The 13,860-nt window shown below is 37.6% G+C and overlaps 1 protein-coding gene and 1 long non-coding RNA gene across 4 annotated transcripts in view; one reads left to right on the forward strand and one right to left on the reverse strand.

Annotated features, from left to right (window-relative positions):
• Positions 1 to 13,860, forward strand: part of LOC116874482 — a 115,890-nt gene that overhangs the window by 43,641 nt on the left and 58,389 nt on the right. The gene's annotated exons all lie outside the window — the stretch shown is intronic.
• Positions 11,516 to 13,860, reverse strand: part of PKIA (cAMP-dependent protein kinase inhibitor alpha) — a 94,680-nt gene continuing 92,335 nt past the window's right edge. For all 3 annotated transcript variants that reach the window (XM_032869152.1, XM_032869150.1, XM_032869151.1), the window contains one exon: positions 11,516 to 13,685. In XM_032869152.1, coding sequence (XP_032725043.1) covers positions 13,606 to 13,685 — 80 coding nt within the window. In that variant the 3' untranslated portion in view covers positions 11,516 to 13,605. The remainder of the gene's footprint in view (positions 13,686 to 13,860) is intronic.

The following is a 13,860-nucleotide window of genomic DNA, read 5'->3' on the forward strand; positions in this document are numbered from 1 at the left end:
GTGCATGGGTGGCTCAGTTTGTTAATCATCCAACTCTTGATTTTGGCTCAGGTCATGATTTCGGGGTCATGAGATGGAGCCCTTCATCAGGCTCCATGCTCAGTGCAGAGTCTGCTTGTTCTTCTCCGACCCTAGCTCAAGTGTGCTCTCACTCCCTCTTTCTCTTTCTCTCTCTAAATAAATAAATAAAATCTTTAAAAAAAGAGGTAAAAGCCATTTGACTCTGCTCTCCGAGTGATCTTAGACTGCATATCTCATATAACAACACAACAATAATAACATTAATAGCTAACATCTATACTATGTGCCCAGCACTGTTCTCAGTGCTTTATACGTACTAACTAATCTCAACCTTTTAACATTCTTCTTAATATTATTCAACATTCCTAAGAGATGCTTTTATTGTTTCCTTTTACAGATAAGAAACTTATACCCAGAGTAGCTGAGTAAATTGGGAGCGATCATACATTGAATTAGTAAGGAATCTGGATTTGGAGCCCATTTTATTAAATTCAGTCTCTTCTACATATATTTTCCGAGTGTTTCCTAAAATTATCAATGATCTGGAGTCTCAGTGAACGGACAGATGAAAAATTAAGGTGTCTCTCTGATATTTGGCAGATTCGTATAAAACTTGTAGTGGTGGCAGTTGGTGGCACGGGGTATCCTCTACCCCCTCTCCTATAGTTGATAAATGGCTTAGTGGAAATCTATAGTATTAGAAGTGAAAATTGCCCTTGCCACCATGTTACTTGCGCCCTTTCCCCCTTCATTTTTTCTTATGCTCTTCCTCCCCAATACCTCATATTTATTTCCATATTTCCAGCATACTTCAGATTGATCGTAGAAGCCTCAATATAGAACTTCTTTCCTTTTTCTCCTTTTCCCACATAAAGTTAGGTAGGGCTGAGTAGACTGTAGAAAGTGTGAGGCAGAGGGCTTAAGGGAAAAAGCTGGATTTGGGAGGATGGAGATTGGAAAGGAATTAATTGAGTATTCCTGAGGGTTGTAGGAATTATGAAGCAATAAAATGGAGGAAAGTTGTGAGCAGGAGGAGAGGAACATGGAAAGACATAGTGTAAGTGAAGAAGTTCAAATGGGAAACTGGTGGAATGAGGCAAGTGGGCAGAGAAGAATGGTGTCATAGAGGAAGACAACTGTGTTAGGATGTTGTCAGATTGAACCATGAAGGGAAGAGAACAGATGGTCATATTTTGCTATTTTCAGTTGCAAATGCTGTCTTTGCAAAGTCACACTCATTCAAAATATTCTTGTATAGGCTGGAAGTACAACAAGACACTGTTCTGAGAGCAGGGAAAAAACCAATACTGTGAAGCAATTGTAATTCTGACAGATGACAGGCTGAATATTGCTGGATATTTAATACTTTGAAAAGTTGTTTATTTAGGACTTAATTGTAGCATGGAACTCACAGATTCAATTAACTTCTATATTTGCTCAGGCTGGCCTGAGTTAGGAAATGTTTTAATTTTTTTTTTTTTTTTTGGTCCTGATTAAGCCGATGAGGGAACACCTGTTGCAGACATAGTTTAACTTTTCTTAGAAATGCACTTTAAATCACTTGGATCTGGGGAAGGTAAAAGATCAGCAGAGAGAAAAAAATAAATGCTGTTTCCAATGAATTGAATTTATAAGACCAGAGGCTCTCTGTGGTAATGAGAAAACCTGGAGCAGAAGGTTGGGCAATTAAGTACCAAGGTAAAGGGCATTAACTTGGGACTTATATTAAAGCCTGTTCAGCAGGACATTGAAGTATTACTGGTTTCATAAAACTGTTGTCCATATGATCTGTTGCTAATGAGAGAGGTAAAACTCAGGTGAGAAAATAGGTGGTTTGTGCAGGAAGGAGGGAAGTCCAAATCTTTGGGATTATGCAACTAACAAGGGCTGAATGAAGACAGAGCCAGTGGTTCTAGACAAGTGGAGATTGGACCTGCATGGACGAGGGGATATAGTAGTTTCAATGACCTGTTTCCTTGGGTAGAAATCCTCTAGAAGGTGGGTGGGTTGGCATAGGATTCATTATTTCTGGCACTACAGATTGACCTGAGAAACCCAAGCATAGGACCCTGCAGAAGAGCAACCCGCAGTGAGCATTAACATATTAGGTGACAGTTTTGGGCTGAACTCCAGGGCCTGCTCTGTAAGAACAGATCCAGTCTCAGTGGATATAGCCCTTTGCAGGGGGTGGCGACTAGAAGAGAAGCTGATGAGGACTTCTAGGGTATTGGAATACTCTTTTTGATCTGGATGATGGTTATCTGCATGTGTTCATTTTATGGGAATACATAAGACTGCACACTCATGAGCACTTTTTAATATTTATTATACTTCAACAAAGTGAAAAAAAAAAAAGTTGATGCCCTACCCTGCAATAAAACCAAAATCCATAGAAAGGAGGCCTAGTTCTTAATATGTTTAAAAGTTCCCAGTGATTCTGACAGGAAGCCAAAGTTGAGAGTCATTGAGAAAGGACTAAACACAAACATGCACACTCTACACCCCCTTGTCCCAAAAGTGAATCCCTTCTCTGCTTAATTCTTGGAAAATAGAATCGGGCTTATAGTTTGTGCCCTATGATATGTGCTCTTTGGTACGGATATGCCATATGGTAACCAGACCATTTGAAATGTAGGTAGTCTGATTTGAGTTATCAGTATAAAACAGACACTGGGAGGTGCCTGGGTCACTCAGTCATTAAGTTTCTGCCTTTGGCTCAGGTCATGATCCCAGGGTCCTGGGATCTAGCCCTGCATTGGGCTCCCTGCTCAGCAGGAAGCCTGCCTCCCCCATTCCCACTCTCCCTGCTTGTGTTCCCTCTCTGTCTCTGTCTCTGTCAAATAAATAAATAAATCTTTAAAAAAATTAAACAGACATTGGATTTTGAAGAACTGGTACTAAAAAAAAGAGAATGTGTTGTTAATTTTTATATTGATTGTATACTAATGTCAATCTTTTTGATATATTGGGTTATTTACTACTTTCTTATTTTGACGTGGCTACTAAAAAATGTAAAAATGCGTGTTTGGCATGTTCTATCGGACAGCTCTGGTGTCCGATAGAACACCTAGTTGACAAAGCATGGGAAATTGTCATCAGAGAAGTTGAACATAGGTTTCAGTCCTGGCTTAGCAACACAGAAACTGCTATGGCCTTGGACAAGCCACTTATCTTCTCTGCACCTTAGGGTGGTCATTTATAAGGATAGAGTATATTCATATTTTGGAGTAATTGTGAGAAATAGAGTCAATTTAATCAAGTATCCAGTAAATAGTCAGAACCTGATAGTTATTATTTCCCTGAGAAAAGGTCACCTTTCTATGGTGCAATATAAAAAGACCTCTTTCTGTTGTACTTAAACCACATGTCAGCAGAGAAGGGTGCCTTTAAAAGCTGAGGTGTGTGTCAGGGCCCAAGTGGAAAGCATGGATGAAGGATAGCAGAAGCTGCTTTGCCAGGCAGGATCCTGTCTCTGTCTCTTATATGCACCTCTGCTTCTTGCTTTTCCTCTGACGTCTGCTTTTTGCAGGCACTGGATTCTTAACCTTGGAATACATCCTACTTTCATCTCCAAGCCCTTAACCTATCTTCAAAAACGTAATTCCCACTTTTAGAATTCTTTCGATTCTGTATGAGACTCCTTGGCATGGATGCCCTCTTTCTCAGGATCTCTGTGCCTGAGATGTGCCCTGATGCCCACACTCTTCCCTCTGTGTGACCTCATGGAGCTGGTTTGTCAGCCACACCCCAGGGTCTCACCTCAGACTTAACATATATACTGTGCTGTAGAAAACTGGGATTCTTTTTAAAATATATGACCCTATGCTTTCCTACCTGTGTACCTCAATTTATGTCATTTTTTCTATGTAGAATGTGTAATCTCGTTTTCTTCAATGAAATGAATATTTCAGGGAATCATTCCATCACATCCTTCTCTATGATCTTTCCTGTTGAGTGACATTTCTCCCCCAGCATATGGGATGTTCCATGTTCATCTGTTATTGCTCATCATATTCAGACATTTATTATAAATATGTATGTACTTGTCTTGCCATTTGCTATTAAATGAATATACTTTAATAAGCCTTAGGGTCTCATGTGGCCCTGTCTTTGCATGGAGCCCTTAAAAAAAAAAGTCTCGGGTGCCTGGGTGGCTCAGTGGGTTAAGCCGCTGTCTTCGGCTCAGGTCATGATCTCAGGGTCCTGGGATCGAGTCCCGCATCGGGCTCTCTGCTCAGCAGGGAGCCTGCTTCCCTCTCTCTCTCTGCCTGCCTCTCTGTCTACTTGTGATCTCTCTCTGTCAAATCAATAAATAAAATCTTTAAAAAAAGTCTCACCTAAAAACCAGAAATAATTGAAAAGTATTCTCAATCTTTACATGTATCTCTTAGAAGGTCTAGTTCATAGCCTATAAAAATGCTCTTTTTAATCCTAATTTTCTTTGACTGGTTCCTCATTGAAATCTCTTGTGAACCCTCCCAAACTTTTAGAACCCCCCGTTTCATAGATTTTCTAATTTTCCCCCTAAATCTTAGCTTTTTATTGTGCAAACTGACTTAAACATGTTAACTTAAAAATTTTTTTTGTCTACTTCAACCATTATTTATTTTCAGCAAAGAACAACCCTTATATTAATTCTTCATAAAAAAAATATTTTCCTCTTACCACTCTAACCTGTGTCTAGATCTGGTTTTCCAATTCTGTGTGACAAAGTCTTGGGAATCAGCTGAGCAAAAAGTAAATTCTCATTACGTGGTGGGATTGAAGGAAAATTCCTTATAATAAAGGGATGGAGTGGCAATGGGAAAAGGCTGGGAAGATGACAAAAAAACTCTTATGTTCACTATCACATATTCCAGTTCCTATTAATCAAAGATTTTGTGGTATTTTTTTTAAATTTTACTACTTACTGTACCTAACACAGTGACTTAAAATTTCTAAATGCTCAACAAATATTTCCTAAATAAAAGTGATTATTTACTGGATTTTATTTAAGACCATCCAGGAAGGCAGGTTCTGTTTAAGTTGTCACTCCCTAGCTATAGCTATTTTTACAAAATTTTTTGCTCTTAAAATTCATGACTATATATTGTTTTATGGATTTTAAAGAACATATGGGATAAAAGAAAACTTAAAAATTCAACAAGACAGTCATAATAGTAACACCATCCTACTCCAGGGAAATGTGTAAAGTTAATCATGGTAGCCGGAGTGCAAACTTGTGTTCTGTTAGGAGTAACCTACATAATTTCCTTGGTTATTCTTACTTTTTAGTTTCAGAGTCAAAAAGTACAGAATGCTTCTTTAGTTCTGCCAGTTTTCCAGTGTTAATTTGATCACTGCTATTTTTCTGTGTTTTCGAAAAGATAATATTCAGGAAAAGGACCTTAGGGTTTTATACATCTGCATCAGTGTCCTTTCCTTCTTGATTGTATAAAGACCTGTCTCTTGGTCCCTTTGTATTATTTTCTTTTTTTCCATGAATTCCTGCCATTTTGAAGTTCATCATATTCTTTCAGAACTCTCATTTCTTTAGCCTATTAGAGTACATTAGTTTTTATTTCTGCAAAGCATATTCTTAGAAATTTCAATTCCCCTTGTTTAAAGACCAAGTCTTCCTAGAGATCTTGGTCTCTGACTAGTATGTTGCTTAGGCTGGGAAACTATGGTATAATCTCCTTTTTTCTTTTTTTTTTAGTCTATTCCCAATTGTAGCAAACTGAAGGGAATTTGTACTATAGAATGCCAAATACCTTTACCAGGTCACTGTTTAGCTGAATGACTTACTCTAATTTGCTCATTTATTTATACATTATCCTACTGGACATTTCATCTCTGTATGCCATATCAAATCTGTGTGTTGTGTAAATGTGCAGCATACAGTTTGAAAATCAAATTTAAAAATAGTTACATTAATGAGCCACCTGGAAGGCTCAGTTGGTTAAGCATCTGACTCTTGATTTTGGCTCAGGTCATGATCTCAGGGTTGTGAGATGGAGCCAGCTCAGGCTCCCTGCCAGGTGTGCAAACTGCTTAAGATTCTTTCTCTCCTTCTGCCCCTCCCCATTCCCTCTTAAAAATAAATCAAATTAAATAAAAAAATAAATAAAAATAGTTACACTATTTCATAAACTAGAAAAAAATTAAGCTTTTGCATTCTTTAAGGCAATATTATACAGGCTTTACTATTTTCAACTCTCAACTTTATCTCTGTATTGCATTTTCCCTAATCCATCTGTGTGTACTTTTGTTTCTTAACTACCTTGTGAGCTTCAGCAGGGCAGACATTCATTTACAAATTTACTGAGTATTAATAGACAATGAGGAGACAGAGATGAACAAAACAAGGCTTTTCCCTGAAAGAGCTCATATTGTAGTTGGAGAGATACACATGTAAACAAACAGCTATGATCTAACCAGATACATTCGCAGATCAAGTATTAGGGGATTAAGGAGTATAGAATAGCTATTTCCTAGGGTGGGGCTTGGGAATGAGGATGCAAGTCAAAAAGGCTCATTTTGGGTAAAGTGGGACACAATCTGAAAGGACCAATGAGAACTTGCTGTCAAGCATGAAGAACATCTTAGGAACAGGAAAACAGTAAACACAGAACAAGGAGTTATATAAAAATAATATGTAGCACTTACACCAAAAAGTTTTTTGTCTGGCTAAATTTAAGGATTTTTTTTTTTTTTTAAGTTTAGGGGAGTGAAACAATCAGACTTAGGTTATTAAAAGGATTCATCTGGATGTGAGAATGCCAGACAAGGCAGGTCCTGATCAGCAGGTTATTGCATTATATTAGATAAGTGATGATTTAAAGGGTTATAATGCAGACAAAAAGAAATGGGACGTTTCAAGAAGAATTAGAATTGATGAAGTGAAAAACAAATTGGAGGAACAAGAGTTAAGAGAACTGTAAGAATTATAAGATTGCTGAGAAATCAGTGCTTCCATTATATGAGATCTGCAGCATATGAAGAAAAGTAGTTTTGGGACTGGGGTCATACACTGGATTTAGTGTTGGAATGTTGAATTTTAAGATGCTTCTGGGAAATCCATATTGAGCTGTCCAGTAAGTTGGGTGATCAGGAATGACCTCTGGGATTCATCACAGCAAAACCGGTGATTGATGTTAGCCTAGAAGAGGTCATGTGAACACTGGGATTAGAGAGGGGTAAAGATAGAATCCCAAGGAACCACAGTATTTAGTGGGGAGATAAAGAAGGAGGGATTTGTCAAAGAAAGTGAGGAGTTGCCAGAAAAAAGGAACAAAGTATTAAATACATACATACATAGACCAGGGGGTGGGGGAATGGGGTAGGAAAGTAAAGGAAACATCTCAAAAAAAATCCCACGGTGAACAGGATTAAATGCCATAAGATAGGCTTGTAAAACATACACAAACTATCCATTATATTTGACCACTGGAATTGATATATTCACTTAGTTCTAATTCAGAGAACTAGAGTGGGACTGGGTACAAAGAAGTTGAGTGGTTTTGCTTATACATGGCTGCCTTGAAACTAGTGATACTGTTGGCAGTCATCCTGGAGTATAATGGAATACAGAACTCTAAAACATCACAAGCTAATCTTGCCCATCTCTGGATGTCCAGGCTCCAGGCTAATGCCTACATATGTGCAACCACCCCTATGAAGAAATGAGGATTGTAAGACTGGAGATGTAGCAAATATTATGGGGAGAATGTGGCGGAAGAGAAAAGACACAACCATATATGATGGAAGATGTGAACCTGAAGAACTTTTTTCTTGGGATACATAGATTCCATCCCTAATGATACAGCTAAACCCTGCCAAACTATCAATTAGAATTACAGAACCATTAAATTTTACTTTAGGAGAAGCTTGAGTCCTCTGGAACATCATCATTTTTTAATTTCAACATTGACTGGGGTTTTCGTGACAATCCTAAAAGCCCAGGAACTACTTAAGATGTTATTGGTAATAAAATGTAATTGTAGGGGCGCCTGGGTGGCTCAGTGGGTTAAGCCTCTGCCTTCAGCTCAGGTCATGATCTCAGGGTCCTGGGATCAAGCCCTGCATCGGGCTCTCTGCCCAGCAGGGAGCCTGCCTCACACACACCCGCACCCCACCCCTGCTCTCTCTCTGCCTGCCTCTCTGCCTACTTGTGATCTCTGTCAAATAAATAAATAAAATTAAAAAAAAAATGTAACTGTAAGTCAAATTGCAAAAGGATAAGAAATAAGGAGGAGAAACATGAAAACAAGAGCAAAGATTACTATTCTTTTTTTTTAATTTTTTTTTTAAGATTTTATTTATTTGACAGACAGAGATCACAAGCAGGCAGAGAGGCAGGCAGAGACAGAGAGAGGGGGAAGCAGGCTCCCCACTGAGCAGAGAGCCCTATGCGGGGCTCGATCCCAGGACCCCAGGATCATGACCCGAGCCAAGGCAGAGGCTTTAACCCACTGAACCACCCAGGCGCCCCAAAGATTACTATTCTGAGAAATACAAGTAGTGAAGTTAAGAGCGGAACTACGGACTTGAGCACATTTGTAGAAAAGGGTGAAGTCAGTGAAATAAAAACGAGTAATTAACGGACCTCCTGAAAGAAAATGGTTTAAAAATGTCAGATGATTTGGGAGACCCAGGTGGCTCAGTTAGTTAAGCGTCTGCCTTTGGTTCAGGTCATGATCCCAGGGTCCTGGTTGGAGCCCTACTTCGGGCGCCTGTTTCTACCTCTCCCTCTGACCCTCTCCCCTGCTCATGTGCTGTCTCTCTCTCACTCAAATAAATAAATAAAATCTAAAAAAAAAAAAAAAAATCAGATGAAAACCTACATTTTAGACAGTAGTGGGGAAACTTCCTCTATCCCCAGGAATAGGACCAAAAAAGAGCTTCATAGCACTCATGTCTAAAATGCAGTTACAAACAATGAATAAGCATTGCTAGAAACTTTTTAGTCATTCTGAAGGCAAGTAAAGTGAAAGCAGATGGTTTGATGGGTTCTGATTGGGCAGAGATGACAGAAAAGACAAGAAAGTAAGAAAATCAGGAGCACTGAGGAGGTTAACAGTGGATTTCAGAGTGGGAGGAGAGCTGCTATGGAAAAATTCATCTTGATATAATCAGAAAGTAGATGTGGTAAAAACTAGAAAGTTAACCAGTTATAGTCAGAACGTTTTATTAATTTTGACTTTATAGTGAGATATGGCCAGGATCCCAAATCCCCACATTCTGGCCTAGATAGAGGCAACAAGTATACAAAGAGAAGAAACACCAAAGACAGTAAGAATTTGTTTTGCGTGGCTAGCATTTTGTGCCAAATCCCTGTGTAGTATTTTATCCTTGTGACCTAAATAACATGAACCTAAAGATCTACACTCTCTTTTACCCTGTCTGCTTAAGACCTTGTCTGAACTCAGGATGTTATTTGATGCTTACTTTCTCCTGGGTCCCACCTTGGATTCTGCTTGGTCTTTCCCTCCCTTTATGTGATTGAACAGAGAGCAACAGCAAAATAAAAGAAGTTAAACTCTGCTTTTTCTACCCCAAGATGTTATTCTTAATAGAGTAAAAGCAGTGGTGTCTGTGAGCACTCCATTTTTGTTACTGACTCATTTTAAACCTTTTTAGTGGCATAAACAGAGCTGGCTAATCTGGAAACTTTGAATTTTTTCTTAATCAGTGGTTCTCAGGTTGTGAGGGTGAGGGTGGGGCAGGAAAAAGATGCCAAAGTTACATAGGGAGTGTTTTCAAGGTGGAAGTGTGTGTGTGTGTGTGTGTGCATGAGCGTGTGAGAGAAACAGAATGTATATGGGTGGAGGAAGGAGTGTTGTAAAATTTTCAGGGGATTCTGATAAACACTGGTCTTTCTTCTGATTAAAAATCAATGCCCTGCAGACGAGCAAGTAAGAACCACAGGAAGACAGTGGTGCTTACAATTTAAGATTTGACTCTGGTAGATGATGAAGTCCAGGAAGTGGGCTATCAGAGTGGAATGGAGGTGAAAATTATTGGAGTAAAGGCCCAGAAAACGTGAGGCCAGAATGTCCTGTATGTCCACCACAGGATGGCTGAGACTTTAATTTCTCCTTCTCACTCGAAGCACTTTCTCAAGCACCAAATGCGTAGTTTATTTTCAATAAATACTCTTAATAGACTGTGCACATTTCAGAAAAAATGTATTACTTTTAATATCAATTATGTGAGCATGCAACATTACTAAATACAAGAGTCATACAAGCTCACAAATGACTTCAGAGACTGCCACTCTTTGATTAAAGAACAATTTGGGGCTTAAGACATCATAAATCATAGATGGTTTCCTGTTTTTACCTGATAACTACACATTGTTTTCCTATTATGACAAGCTTTACTCAGAAGCTAAGCTACCTGGCAGTGACATTTGTTTACCCATTATTGCTTCTCTGAAGAGAAAGAGCAATTATCATTCATCTTATTAAATGGTGCATTTTTACTGCAAGTTTAGGGCATTTATAGTGAGCAGTTCTTGGGATGTTGCCTAAAAACTAAAGACTGCTTGTTATATATTGGAAAAACATTTCTATGAATTATGAGAACAGTATGTTGGCATAGGATGTTTATAATTGATAAAAGGTAAATTTGAGAAGTTCATACTTAGTACAAATGAGTAAAACTGAAATTTTCGTATTTCTAGTTAAATAACAAAACAAGTAGCATGGAACATAAAAAAAAATCTGAACCATGCTAAATTTATAGACTACATGCCAGAAAGGTATTCTGAAGTATAACACACACACAAAAAAACTCTAATTGAAGTTCTTTCGTTCTTTTTTTTTTTTTTTTTTTGGGAATATACTTTCTATGATCTGGTCACATCTGTGTTTTTACTCATCTAAGTAACCTTGAGAAAGACAATTCCCCCTTCTGAGACTCAGTTTCCCTCTATAATATATGGGGGATGAACCAGTTCATCTCTAAATGTTCCCTTACAGATAAAGATGCTCTATAATTGGCTTTAATTATATGGCCTGTGCAGCAGAAAGCTCCTTGGAAACCGACAAAGATAGGTTCAAATCTTAATTTCATCACTTATTAGCTTTTTAAACTTGGAAAAGTTATAACTTATTGAGCCTTAATTTCTTAATCTGTGAAATGGGATAACACTACCTCTTTAATTAAATTCTCTGAGGAGAAACAATTAAATTGGAGAAAATGTGCTGGAAAGTGATTAGGATAATGTTAGTTGGTTAGAGGGCATTCAATACATATTCTCAAACCGAATGCCTTAGTGTTCTACCTTTACATTTTCTCCTTAAAAATTCAATTCCATGTATATTATTGATTTGCAAGTAAGATATTACAATACAATTTGGAAGACACTGTGAACTTCTGCTGAGCAACATTTGTAGGATATGGGTATTTTGGAAAGTAGATTTTTATCTTCTAGCTTGGGACTCTCTCTGGGTTTTAATATAGCAGACAAAGTAGCAGTAAGAGGTCAAAATAATTCAAAAGCTCCGTATGACTTTGCAACTTAGCACTATTATATATTCAAAGACAAGCATGACACCACATGCATTAATAATAGTATATCACATAGGAATATAAAGTCTCCACATACACTCAGCACTAGTCCTAAACTTTACAAAATCACATGTAATCAATTTGGAATTCCACAACTTTAAGGATGGAGAGAACTTTACCTAGATTCACAAGAAAGCTATGAAGATAGTAAATGAGGATACTGAAAAAGTGATTTTATGGGTTGGATATTTTAAATGAACTACCAGAGATTGTCTAAAAATGTCTCAGGAACCTTTCTTCCCACTTGTGAGTCTATTAATAGGTGGAATTATTTGAATTTTAACTGGGCATTTTGAAGCCCAACTGGTTAGAATGAAGTACTCTAATATTTACTCTTCTATTTTCTGAGAGACTCACCCTATTAACATTTTTTTCTAGTAATACATGATTGAGGACCAAATGATACCCATGCCTTTATCCTACTCATTTGGAAAGTACTGTAAAGAGAGATGAGGGCAGACTGACCTTTCATCCTATAGGCAGCTAGGGAGGAGGGCTGAGTTCCTGGTACATCCATGGAGATTATCTGTGGAAATGCTGTTTAACCTACCTCAAATGGGACTGTATCTAAGACCTCGAGGATAATTTAAGTGGGCTCTTTATTGTAAAGGGTCTTCCTGATATCTGTTATTTGTCCAGTAATCCATGAGCCATGGGCATATTATCGGTTCCTTATTTATTACTACTGATAAATGATTTTATAATACTGACCAATGGGATTACACAGCTCACAGAAACTTTCCATAGAAGAACCATGATGTCAAAACACAGCAGAGGCTATCAACAGTATTAATGAGGATTTTGTTAGCTTCTAATGATGATTATTATTGTATCAGAATGCAATTCACACTAATTATTAGTAAAAGTTTACAAACATTAAAAAGTGCATAATAACATTTGTATCTGATAGGGCTGAAAAAAGACATGAAAAACACAATGCAAGGGCTTTACTTTTGTGATTGGTGTCCACATGATTGCAAGATAATTTTTTCCATCTGTTACAGCTCCATGCTGATAAGTTGTCCTCTCAATTTAAATAGTACCATACAGCATTGAGTAATTTGATTCCATTAGAACAAAAAGTTTCCTGTTCTTAATATTATCTTATCTTTCCCACCATCCTGTTCTCTAAAATTCTCATAATTAAAAATTTTAAAAAATATATTAGTTGGGAAAAGTTCTCCAATTGAAAATAAAACAAAATATGCATATTGAATTCTGGTCTATACAGACATCAAACAGACTGAATTCAAGTAAAATTCACATTAGCGGATATTTTCAAATGCCTCTGTAATAAAGCAAAAAAGTCTTGATGAATTGGTTAGATTTAATTCATCAACAGTGGATCAAGGGGAAAGATTAAGTTAAAAAAAAGTATGATCTATCCTGTGTACACCACCACACTGTGGAGAAGGAAAAAGGCAGCCCTTTTAAAAATGAGTGGTATAAAAATTCACAGTAACATACATTATTTTTGTTTCTCATGAGCAATCAAAGAAGGGGGCAGTGCTGAGCGTGTATACTGTATAATACAAAACAGTGTAAATAACACAGAAGAAACACACAGATACATAATGCTAAAAACAGTGCTTTCTGATGGTTCTTTTACTGGGTGAATACTTAGACCAGAGATATTTAAACTCTGGGGTTCAACCAACCCTTTGCAATTAGACACAATTAAATCCTCTGACATTTTGAGGGGCCAGATGCTGCAGGAAGAATCATCATCTAGGTCAGTGCTACTCTCTACAAGCATTTTATCATATGGTCAAGTGAAAGGATCCATATAAAAATGACATCCAAACACAAGCCACATGATTTCAACCATTGCTAATGACAGAGGTAGAGAAAAGTCTGTCTGCAGCCACAGCCTCTGCCCCCATTTTTGACATGATAATGAGCAGATTCCTATAATGCAGCACAGCTACTTTTCCCCCCCCTCTTTCACTCTTGGAAACAAATGCATTCCAGCCAGGCCTGGAGATTTGAGACATTGTCAGGTGTTGCTGAAGTTATCAAAGTGGGATATTAGCTTTCAGATTTTGCTGCTTCCCCCTGGGCTTCCCCACTTTGTTCTGTGGAATTTCGTTGTGCATCTTCTTCACCTTCTGTAAGAGACAATAAAAAAAGGATAAAGGCAAAAGAAAAACTACTGCCTATATTTACTGACTCTTAATATATCATATTGGAAATTTCAGAAATACTCACAAAGTCTGAAATTCTCATAGAGACAAGTATATTTTATTGGTAATCAGTTCCTCAATTAGTGTTTTTTAAGGTTGG

This window comes from Lontra canadensis, unplaced genomic scaffold, assembly GCF_010015895.1.
Source record: "Lontra canadensis isolate GAN:19392208 unplaced genomic scaffold, GSC_riverotter_1.0 scaffold37, whole genome shotgun sequence".
Taxonomy (NCBI): domain Eukaryota; kingdom Metazoa; phylum Chordata; class Mammalia; order Carnivora; family Mustelidae; genus Lontra; species Lontra canadensis.